This window comes from Corvus brachyrhynchos, unplaced genomic scaffold, assembly GCF_000691975.1.
Source record: "Corvus brachyrhynchos isolate BGI_N302 unplaced genomic scaffold, ASM69197v1 scaffold28, whole genome shotgun sequence".
In the NCBI taxonomy this organism is placed as follows: domain Eukaryota; kingdom Metazoa; phylum Chordata; class Aves; order Passeriformes; family Corvidae; genus Corvus; species Corvus brachyrhynchos.
Genome location: NW_008246058.1, coordinates 5,325,836 through 5,338,119, shown reverse-complemented (window position 1 = coordinate 5,338,119; position 12,284 = coordinate 5,325,836). Strand labels below are relative to the sequence as shown.

General features: G+C 41.0%; 1 protein-coding gene across 1 annotated transcript in view; it reads right to left on the bottom strand.

Moving 5' to 3' along the window:
- Positions 1 to 12,016, bottom strand: part of ENPP2 (ectonucleotide pyrophosphatase/phosphodiesterase 2) — a 57,216-nt gene extending 45,200 nt beyond the window's left edge. Inside the window, 6 exon segments of the mRNA XM_017746106.1 lie at positions 334 to 349; positions 1,232 to 1,298; positions 3,324 to 3,449; positions 5,437 to 5,592; positions 11,351 to 11,453; positions 11,751 to 12,016. Of these exon segments, the coding sequence (XP_017601595.1) occupies positions 334 to 349; positions 1,232 to 1,298; positions 3,324 to 3,449; positions 5,437 to 5,592; positions 11,351 to 11,453; positions 11,751 to 11,942 (660 nt within the window). The 5' untranslated portion in view covers positions 11,943 to 12,016.
- Between the last annotated feature and the right edge of the window lie 268 nt (positions 12,017 to 12,284).

The window sequence follows — 12,284 nt, the reverse complement described above, 5'->3', positions numbered from 1 at the left end:
GGCAACATTTCAAAACTTTAGTTTTTTAATTTCCACTTGCTCACTAAGCCTCCAGGAAATCTGAAAGTTCAGTTACTGTATAAACTACATATCTATAGTCTCTTACATATGTAATAGACCAACAGAAACTGATAATCCTCACACTTAGTAACAGCCAGTGTTCACTCACACTCAGTGAAAGGGCTGATACCCAGCATAAAAGACATCTTCCCTGAGCAGTTAAAAACATATAACCCATAAAGGCAAGTGCTTATAGAAGGAGATGGAGAAGGAAAATTACCATGCACAAGTACACAGCCCTAGTTAAACAATCTCTAGTTAAAAACCACGTCCCATTACAGCTGGTCTTCTTTCTCAAACATAAGTCCATGTGGCATTTGGAGCACATTCTGTGAGGTACAGTTCACTCTGATATACTCAAGTTGACAGTATTTCATGTTACTAAACTACTTTTTTAATTTACTACTGCTACTGAGAGTCAAGCCCAAGCAGGCAGATACGTGTCATGGATGGACACACCTGGGCTTTTAATGTCACCTACTGCAGAGGTTAGCAGCTGTCATTGTAACCAGGAGAAGCATCTCCAAACTATCCTCCCAACAGCACAGGCTGAGCTGCAACCCAACACAGCACCTGAGCAGATGCTTACCTTTAAGGATAATAGTGAGACAAATAGTTTCAAAAGTGCTTGCTTTCTCCATGTTACTCATGTGCTCAAATTCCTCACTAAGTCAAGCCTGTACCCCATTGCAGTTTAGAAATCCTTTAAGAACATAATGCTAAAAGTACAAAATTCCATTTAAAAAAAATGGCCTGAACTGTGTTCACATACACCTGAATTTTACTGAAAGCAGAACAACCTAAGCCTTTCCACTGACTTCAGAGGAGTCTGGCTACCTTCTCTATGCATGTAAGTGAAGCAGGCAAACCCAGCAGCAGTTTGCAAACCCAGTGATTGAAGACCGACAGTTCAAACCCATATATCATCCACCACTACTCAACCAGCAGCTCAAAAGCAAATGCATTACAATATTATGAGCCTAAATAAAGGTAGATGCATTACAAAATTATGAGCCTAACTGTACAAACAGTGAAGCCCAGGCAAGCATCCAACCCACAGTCATTCAGCCTGCATGACAGGGCCAGTGCAAAAACATGGTGGGCAGAGGTCCAAGGCAGAGCTGGGGACCACTGGCTTTGCTGCATTTGCCTTTCCAGGTGCAAGCAAAACACTTACCCTGCTGGACATTCAGGAGCCTTTATCTCTTCACAGTCGTCATCCACCCAGTGGGTTTCTCCTACCAGAAAAATCACATTGGAGTTTCAAAAAATAAAAAATACAAAAATCTGTGGATACAGCTACAGGTTTCACAGAAAATATATGTATAAAAAAAAATAAAGTCTTGCTCCAGTCAATGAACTGACTTGTCATACTTCCCATGAATAATGAGAACATCTTTTCACAAAACTGAACAAGTGATCTGGTTATATTCTATTCAACAAAAATATCCAAACTAGCACTTCTACAAGCAGCTCTTAAAACTGGAGTTAAAAGTGTCCTTTTGACCACAGGAGACAGTGGTAATGCTTTAGGCACACTGGTCATCTATTTTAATTTTTTTTATTTTTGATCTGTCAAAAACAGGTAGTGCTGCTTATGTGAATTCCCACCCTCCTCCCATCAGCTCTGATGTCTCCATGAGCTGATTCAGCTGGCTAGAGGCACAAAACAAAATTCATTCTGGAGAAGAAAAACAACTCTAAATAGTTTTCAGCTGGTTTAGAGAGGTGATCAGCTCATGGATCAGGTGAGACTCAAGCTAAAAAAAGCATTGAATACTCTTTCAGAGCTAGATTAGTTAAAATTACTTCGTGTAATCAACTATTTTCTTAATGTTTTCACTGCTGAGTGCTGTCTATAGAGTGGCTCATGACTTGTACTTTAACAGGTCAATTGAAAAAACCACATTATTAACTAACAAGCCTGCTTCCTGAACCTGGCACTATTAAAGGAACTGCAATTCAATTAAAAAAAACAAAACAAAAAACATCATAGAAAAGACCTGCAGGAAATGTGAGCTGCAGCAATTCCAACTGACCATGACAAGAGGTGGAAGGACAATTTCCAAGAAAAAAAAACCCAAACAACACATTATCTTCAGATAGGCAAAGGCACAAATAAAGAGGAAACACTGTTCTCACATAAGGCTTAGTCCTGTCAGAGTTCCAGGGTCGTTGAGATAGTTTGTTATTAGCCAATTAAACAATTATGTACATTAAAGCTGGAGACAAATTCCTCTGTCTTGGCCCCTGTAAGAGAAAGCTCACAAAAAAGGCAGGAACTGGAAATGATACCAGTGTTTAAGTGGTCTCAGTTTCAGGTTTCTTTGGGACGGGGAAAGACAATCTACAGGAATTTGTTGGAAAAATACATACTTCATTTGGATTCCCAACAGCAAAACCCAAGTAAACAAAAAGGCCCATTTTCAGTGTATGGATGGATCTGGACTGTTACAATTTTGTGAACATAAGCATTTGTCCAAAATGGTGAAACAATTTCAAACTGTAACCCTTGCCCCAGTAAAGTTAATGAATGAAAAAAACTAAGAACTAGCTGAGATACAAAAGCAAAAACCTGTAGAGCTCATTACCAAGGATCAGAAGACCTGCTGTGAATGGCAGACACATTAGACAGGCAGGATGCACTCTAAAAGAGCAGAGCACTGGATGAAAATAAAGTCTTTGTCCACCCACCAAGCCCTGCGGGATGTTCTGCAGCCAGGGTGTGTCATGGTCATCTGCAGCCCATGGCACTCACCTGCGAGTAATAAATAGCTCTTGGATTCTTGCAACTCCTCTTCCACAAGAAACAAAGCCTACAGATGTTAGGCCAAGTAGTTTGAGCAGGAGCTTTTGTGGTGGGGGTGGAGAGAGGTCTTTGGGACAAAGATAACATATCTAGGAATGCTCTGTTCCTTCTGAGATCATTAGATATCCCTGCACTCCCTGTGATGCAGACAAATGCATCTGAACACTTCAGAGCTTTGCTCTAAACTCTTCTGCATCCACCTCTGCCTCTTCTCTTTCTACCATTATCGCTACAGGCAAAGATAATGTCCTTCTGCACATTATTTGTATTTACCTCAGCTAGTACCCAGAAAATTACAAATGTGATTCCCATTTCCCCCACCTCCTAACAACAACAACAAAAAAAAGTAAAAGCAAAACAAGAAGTGTTCTTCCTTGGGATGAAAACTCTTTACCCACAAGACTGTTTTCTATTCGGTTTGGAAAGATAAGAGGTAGAGTGACCAAAGACGTACCTTTGCAAACGACTTGGTAATTAGTACAACAATCTCCTCTACTTAAGCAGTCTTCAGAGCAGTGACAAGCATTGTCATCATTCCTGGTTTCTCCACAGCGATCTTTGGTACACTCCCAGCCCCGAGCTAAAATATTCACAATGTAAGCAAGAATAGAGATTGTAATCAAAACAAAAAGTATTCATCCACACTGTAACAACACTCTAGTCGTTAAAGTAGGTATGCCAACCAGAAACAAAAAGGACCCTTGTCGCTTGCAAGTGCAGGAGGGCTCCTCCACAAACACACTTGGGAGTATTTCTGCCACCTGCTCAGGTGTTGTGTTCCAGGCTTTGTACAATCTGAATGCCAGAAAAAGTGTGGAAAGGAAAAGACAAAAAGGGATCTTGACAGATCAATGGTGGGACCTAAAGCACAAACTAAGAATTCTGGCATTTCTTGGGTAATCTCTGCTTTTCCTCACAACTACTACAGTCCCCAGTTCAATCCGTAGAAAATTACAAAGTAGAAAAGAGACTGTGTGAATGCAAAATGATGCCTTACTCTCACCATCAGTTCCTCACCCATAGTGCAGATCCAGCACCAACTGCAAAGATATGAAAAAAAAAAAAAGCTGTTCTTCAAGAAAGAGCATGGCGTGGCTGCTGTGAAAACTCCAGCTTTTCTCATCTTGCAAATGAATTTAAGATCTGGCCTGTCTAAATAAGGTGCTCTCTCAAGGGTAGTGCACCCCTTTGGAACAGGGCCTATGGTTTTAAACATATGGTTTTCCATAGTAAGGCCCACCCAAGAAACTTTAAAAATCACTTTAGACAACATGCACCCAGTAAAACACCACACATCAGAGCAGTCTTTTATCCCCTTTTCTCTTCATTTGGGGCTTTTTTCTATAAGTGTGTAATATTTACAGATTACACGTGATAACTGCCTGAATAAATGCCTGTGGGAGTATATGACCATTAGCACAACAACCCCAGGGGCTATACAGGTAACCATATGTATACGTGTATGGGTCTGCTATGGACAGGAGGGTGAGGAACTGAAATTCTGCCCTTTGGTAGCAGACATCCTGTGGAAAGTCTTCAAAAAGAGCCTCTCATTCTGCAGCCATTTACACTAGGGGTGGAACAGCATCAGCCTAAAATTCAGAAATTTTTGTCCTGGAACAAAACTTGTTTTTCAAACTAGATTAGCTCACCCTTTTTTGGTACCAATTTATGGAATTATATAATCATTAACAGAACTGAGGAAGTCAGGACTTTCAAGCATGGAACATCCACGGGCAGTGATGTTTTTAATCATGAGACTTTTCCTCTAGGTGCTTAGTAAGTGTAATACTTCAATAAAGCAAGAATAAGTTCAATGGCAAAAATAAAAGGCACCTGTGTCAACTCTGACCACTGTGCAAACACTGAAGGAGATGGGTACAACTAATAATTTAAATGCGCTATGCTAAGAAGTAAAATATATCTCATGTCTTTCTTTGACGTTTTCCTTGCCTATGACTCATGGGAAAAAAAAAAAGCCAAAAAAAAGAAAGTGAAACTATTGCTATATTTCCATCCCCAGGGTCCAATGAATTGTAGTCAAATGTTTCTACCAGTGTGGTATATGCATCCTAACTCCTGGATATGATGGTCTGGGGCACGGGTAGCAAGCTCAGGCTGTCTCCTGCTCCAAGAGGACCTGCACCCCTTCAGTGCTTCTAGCTACTAAGGCACACTCACAAGGGAGCCCAAATTGCTCCAATATTAAGTTATCAGTTGGGATGAAAAAGGATGGCTGACACAAAATGATCAATATCCAGTTTTTACCACGGTTTTTATTATTGCTTTTGATTTAGTGTCAGAAGATCTGCTTTTCTGTGTGGTATAAAGAGTACCCTGCTTTTTCTGCCCATGCAGTGAGGAGCAATAGGTGCACAATTCCTACTGCTCCTTGCAAGGAAATATGGGCTGCATTTTGGGCTGAGCTGAGCCTGCCCGGCCAAGGCAAGGTGAGGAGGAGATGCAGGTTATGCCAAGGAGTGCTGGCTTATCAAGCAAGTCCTGACCACTGGCAGGACCCAGGTGTCAGCAGCGCCTGGCAGCGCAGGACAGGAGACACATCTTACCTGTCTTTAAGCACAGCTCATCAAAGTCAAAGCAGCAGCTGTTGTAGCTCTTGCACAGGTTGTCACAGCGGCAGCCAGGAGGCTCTGCCTCTTGAAGTTCAAAGCATCTGTTTTTGCAGGAGCCAGAGGTATTGATCCAGGGGGAATCTGACAGGACTGTGCGGAACAAGAAACCGGGCAACATCTGTCAGTCTGGCAGCAATGGGACACGCAGCTCAGCCCTGAGCCACTCAAATGAGCAAGACCTTGCTTGCTCTGGGAAAGGGAAGGGAGCAGGGAGAGAAGAATTGCTCGAAGAAACAAGAACAAATTCAAAAAAACTTGTTCTTTTGGGGGAGAAAAAAAAAAAAAGGAAGCAGCATGCTGTGATAACATCCTGCAAAGAAACAGCCCTGGCTTTACCTCTGTAACAATCAAGAGATCATTAGCAGAAATGTATTGAAGTCTCCAAGGCCCCATTTCAGGAGCTGTAGCTATTCCACAGAAGCAGCCCTTTGTTTTCAGAAACCAAGTGACATTTTCATGGCTGGCTGGGCAGTTTACATAGGAAAGGACTCCAATTAATCCACATGCAGACAGCAGGACTTGGTTTGCTACACTGGAAGGTGTCAAATCAATGTGAAGCATGAAAGAAAACTTTAAAATGCTCTATAAATTAATGGAGAAATAAAGCGAGGCTTTTTGGTGGGCTTCTACAGAGCACCAAATTATAAAAACCTTAAAAATACAGAAGTATTTAAGAAATTAATAGTTTTTATGTGTATAATTAAATGAAGGACTGCCAGTCTGAAAACTATGAATAATGTATTAGACTTCAATAATCTATTTATTAGTAAGGGCTGTTAATGTCAAAGACTATATGTCTGCTCTTTTCTCAAAACTTACTATTTTATACATTGAATCTATTTTAGAAGCTTTTCTTATGAGAGAATCCTACATCACAGCAGGAAAATTGTATGCTATTCTCTAGGGTTAATTGTATTTTATGAAATAAAGTAAGGAATTTATGTTATCCTTTAAATACAGAGGTGTTCCAAGGAAAATTTCACAATGCCTTTTGTTCCTTGAGAGACCTCTTAAAATTTAGTATTTGAAATTGTCTTGTATTTTGTTTTCTTTTAGGCCATGGTTTGGTTTTGGGTTTGGCAAACCTCACCATGATTAGCAGTATGACTTTTAGAGGACTGACGCAATGGCACTTTTGGGAAATAGTTGCTCTGCTATTTTCTTATGTATTTTTTTCCCCCTACACTTTTACATAGCTGAGAGTTTAGTTTCCACATAAACGGAAGGGAAATCTCTTCCCAAATCAGGTGGCATTAACCGAACACTGTGAGAATGGATGGAAAAGATGATGAAGGGGGAGTTTGGAGGTGATGTCTCACCAGCTCTCATCCCAAGCACTACTGCTCCACCACTTCCCTTGGAGTGGCACTGGCTGGACACCAGTACAAAACACTTCAGGAAAATAGGAAACCTGTCAGAAAATAAATGCTACAGCAAGATCATAGGTAAGAAACCTACATGTACCATGGTTGCAGTCGTGGATCATGGCAGTGTTGAGGCACACTCACATGACTGCTGGAAAAGGTAGTAGCAGACAACTCTGTGTCACTGTTTTGTGGGGGTTTTCAATCAGGTCAGCAGTGCTTGGGGCAAGTAACATCATACACAGTGAAGTTTCACTCTATAGGTACACACCCTGCAAGCATGCTCTTAGTGAGCCATCAGTATTTTGGCCATCTGAAATTCCAAGGAGCTAAAGATTGTGCATCTATGCTGGCACTACACAGATCAGTATTTTCTTTGCTCACATAAGTAGGTCACAAAGCTATGTTAAAAATTAATCACATGAGAATTGTTTCAAATCATGTGAACACTCAAATTTTCAGAGCTATGAAGACCTGGTCCTTATTTTTGATGACAGCTGCTTCTTACCAAATGCTTCTGAAAATCTGTTACCAAAAAATATTTTCATGTTATTTAACCTCTTCCACTACTTTCTCTTTTAGAAGCCAGGTAATATATAATCACAGATCCAGTAAGCTGGAAATCAAAGGTTTTAGAAACTGGAAGGTATTACATACCAGCATATAAACCTTACCCTGGGCATTACCCTTTTCATTTCAAGGGGCTGGTAGGAAGATCTTTTCAGAAGGAAATAAAAAAAGCCAAACCAAAAAAACCAAACCAACACATCAACATGTGTGTAGGAAAGAGAAGGTGTAAATCTGACTGCAGATTACATAAGAGACAGTTAACAGCAGATCAAGGACATGTTGTAAAGAGCAGCTCATTTATATCAGGAAACCACTGGAACAAACTGCCCACAGAAGCTGTGAAATCTCTGAGCTTGAAGATTTTGAAGAAGGGCTAGGCCAAGATCTGTCAGAAGCACTTCTGTAACAAGTGACCAGGTGTTGGGATATGGAGGTCTACGTGGCTGTTCAAGGTCCCATCTAGCTCCATCTTCTATAACTGCAAAGTAGGGTTTCCATTTCATGTAAGAAAGGTTTAGCCCACGTACCTTGTCTAATTTTTTCACATATCTTGACAACTACCTCATTAATGATGTAGAAAATCATCCCAAATCACTTAGCAAATTCAAGTCACACCTCCTGAGTCAATGCAGTTTCCATACTGCAGCACAAAAGAGGACTTGCTGAATTTCTCCAAATACATTAAGATCACTCCTTTGTTTCTCGTGCTTGACCTTGCCTTTGCAGCCAGACTATGATTTTCAGGTCATGCACAATGACATGGCACAGGTACTGGTGCATGCAAAATGTTTGAAAATATATCATCAGGAGTTCTATCCCTGGTGAGCATTTTCAAATTAACAGAAACCCCTGTACAGAACAAACTTAAACAATTTAAAATCCTTTCCAAAATTCCTGCATCCCTTCACAGCTCCTGCAGTCAGATGATGCAGCAGGCACAGGGACCTCAGCATGAAGATCCTTCTGCCCTTATTTCATACATAAAGCTTGTCACATTGTTTTCCATACATTCCTTTTATTGCCACTAAGCTCAAAACAGCCATCTAATTGTCTTCAATGTCACAGGTTAGAGAGTGAAGCTAAATAGAGCAATAGTGTCTTTGTGATTCAGTTCACGGAAGTTGTTACATTTCCATTTTAAAGGTGTTACATTTATCTTAGAAAGTGCCATATCAAATTATTTCCTTTGATTCTATCTGACTACAAGGTTTAAAAATAATAAAATCCGTTTATTTTCAGTAGTGTGTCAAACAGGACTACACCTTATAGACATGCTTACAGAGGCATTATAGGAAGGAGACTACCTGGTAACAATTTGCCATTTTGGATCCCATATGGAACCTATATGGAACAACCAGATATTTAAACAAAACATCTGGAGTGCTAGTTCTGCTAAATAATACTCCTATTATGAACTTGCATTTCATTGCAATGAGTTAAATACAAATGAAAAGTCAGATAAAGGAAAAAATGCAAGTGTTCCAACAGAAGAAAGGTGTGACTCCATTTTTAATGGCATGCTTAAAACTGCAGTGAGAAGAGATAGAAAGACTGCAGTGTTTCTCCTTCCAAAGCATTAAATTATCTTGTTGTGATCAAGGGAACCATGCTTCAAGAGATTACTAAGGCCATTTTCCCTGAAAGCGCTTAAAAAGATGGCTAGGAAATTCATTATCAAGTAACATACAAAGGCAAAATTATGAAAAAATGTGAGCTTTGGTTCTCTAATGTCTCTCAGAAATTTTAAGTAAAAAATTTATTTCAATTAAATAATTTGTTGGGTACAAATATTAAACATCTCAAGTGTATAAAGACATCTGGGCACTGTAAAAGGAGAACAAGAAGGGGTGTTCTAGGCATTGTTGTGGTACTTTGGCATGCATTTACAAGGGACTAGGAAAAAACCATATTGTTTTTGGCTCAGAGCAGAGTTCTACACTAGATGAAAACTAAAATTTGCTTACAATCATGGCATACCTCTGGAGAAATAACGGATTGGTTTCTACAATAATGCTTGGTAAACAAAGTGTTTTGTCAATATAAAATAAATAATTCTCAACACCAAGACACTTGTAAGCAAATAAGCTAAAGAACAGTGAAATTGAAAAAGAATTTATACCAATCTGTTTTTCTGGATATTTCATTGGACTGCTCTTCTAATGAAATATAATTGGAAGTCATGCAATTAAAAGTGACTAAGTAGGTTCTTTGATCACAGTGCTTTCAGTTTGCTAAAAACCCCACAGGTCTCCAGTGTAACATTTTACTGTCTATACTGTGACTGTACTCCTTCATTCTTTGCCATCATATTTTTTTTTCTCCATATTTTTTTTTCTCTTAATAAAAGTAACCAAGCCACATAAACACAGAATGGAAAAAATCCTCCATTACTTTTGTCTCTCATTATTGCATCCTTGACTGGACTACTTCAATGCCAGATGCTGGGCCAATCCCACCTGCAAGCAAATTTTCAATAGACTTCCGAAAGTACCCCATCTCCTGCCCTTTTTCCTAAGAGTAAGCAAGTAGCTAATCCTGCTACTGGAAGGAGCACACAGCTACTGTTCCCAGCCCTTGCAGTGTTGAACAGTGCTGGCTGGCTCAGCAGAGTTGGCACTGATCAGCTGCAATGGAACCCCAATATCAGACCTTTGGGACTTCAGTAAAAACCAGCAGAGCCCTGCCTAGACAGTCACCAGTGAAAGCAAAGCAACTAGCACTCAGGTGTTGAATACCTGAAATGCAAATCCTTCCCATCCCTATTACACACACTACACATCTGTTCTACAGTTAACATCCTAGAAGATTTTTTTAAAAAAAATATTTTTTCAAGCAATTTTTTTTACACATATAAAGATCAAAAGCAATAGCCACTATCTTCTTGATTACCTAAAATGCCCCTACTCAGTGACCAGCAGCCCTGATAGTGGCTGCGATTAGACACCAATTCCTCAAAGAGAGAGGACAGGAGGACACAGATACATTACCAGGAACACAACAAACTCTAGCCACGGCAAACAATTTTATAATTAAAATTCACAAGCTATCATTACAGACGGGCATTGCAAATGAAACCCTTTCACTTCAGTTACGTTAACCAGCTCTAAGTCAATGACCGCAAGTTTCCTTTCTCCTGCCAAAGGAACAGAGACACAAGTCAAGCCTGCTTTTTTTTTTTTTTTTTTTAAATAAAAAAACTCTAGTGTTCTGGTTTATACATTTTTCCATTTGGACTATGCTTGAGCTCATGGAACCCTATACTGCCCCACAACACAAATAACAGTTCCTCCTGTGGCATGTTCTTGCTGTCTTCCAAAGAAAAAAAAGTAGAAGGCATAAGAAAAACAGAGGACTCGGTGACAGCACATCTGCACGAACACCTGCTCTGCTCTCCCGGCCCTCTCCGCCGTCAGATGTCTGCCGTCTACTGTTCACAAACCAGCATGACCTCAGGAACCACAGAAATAACCAAAGCTTTTCTCACCAGTGCCTCTTGAAAGCATTAATCAAGTTTCTAGACACCACTTCAATAGCTACCAAAATAAACCCAACACCCTTAAAGCCATCAGGGAGTTTCTGTTAGGGCTAGAAAGAAGCCATGCAGAGTACAAAACACTGCAAACACTTCAGAGGAGCTGATGAGACCAGTCTCTGTGAGACTGACAGTGCTCAGTTCTAAAATAAGCTAAATTTTCCATAGTCACATGCACACAGAGCAAAAGTTTAAGTAAATAGGAGACCTATAGGTGAGTCCCAAAGGTCAACTGACTCGGGCTCAGCAAGTTATTTGTTCTTCTCTATATCCTAGAGGGAAAAGAACAAGCAAACTACTGTTACAGAGTAGGAATGTTTTCTAACCACAGTCTATAACACAAGGGTATACGGTGATGTACAATTTACGTCTGTTACTGTACCTGAGACCGGGCCCTCATCCCATCCTTCAGATCTCCTAAATCGATTTGTTGTAAATCCCATGCAGACATTTACTCCAAAGGCAAAAGCAAATAAGGATATAACCTGCAAAAGTAAAACAGCAAAGTAAGCAAACTGCACAAGAAGCAGGACTTTTGCACTAACAGCATTATGCATAAAGGGCAGAGATAGTCCTCAGTACATTGGAGCTCCCCAGCACTGCAGTTCCCATCACTGGAGTAGCAGCTGACAGCGTCACCGCTGGAAAGAAACACGAACCAGAAGGGGTTTATGAATAAAACATCTCTTTCTGAAGCTGAAGCGTTCCTTTTTGTAGGAACTTATTCAGAAGAGACGGGCTGCTCCTCCTCTGAAAGCAAACACGCTCCTCTCCTCCCCTACCTGGTGCGAGTGGACGCAGCCCTGCTTAGCCATACCAGGGAATTCTTGAAAAGCCTGCTCCGCACCGTCGCCTTTTTTTATAGTGAGCGCAGAGCTCTGTTTGCTCGGGGAGTTCGGGCTATTAGCTACGAGTAATCCCACCTGGTGAGGTTGACAGGCTCGTGTGATTTGTCCAGGGGGTGATTTCATCATAGTTCACTCACAAATCGCAGCTCCGACTGCAAGAAGCTCCAGGCATCATCCCTCGCTGCGCCCTCCCCCCAAACGCACACCCGCGCGCTTTTATGTGGTTTCCTCTGGCAGAGCAGGGCTCGCTTGTGCCGCTGCGGCCAATAGCTGTTCCTGCTCGTTTTATTCTCCTCACAGAAGTAACATGCTTAAAAGAGAAACCAAATGCGGCTCCATCTGGCTCGGAGAAGAAGCGGGGGGAAGCTCGCTGGGGGCTACGAAATACAAATCTCCCGCTGCCACCCCCAGAAGTGCCCCGGTTGGTGTCAGGTGTGGCAGCCCGGGGCTCGGCCCGGGGCGCGCCCG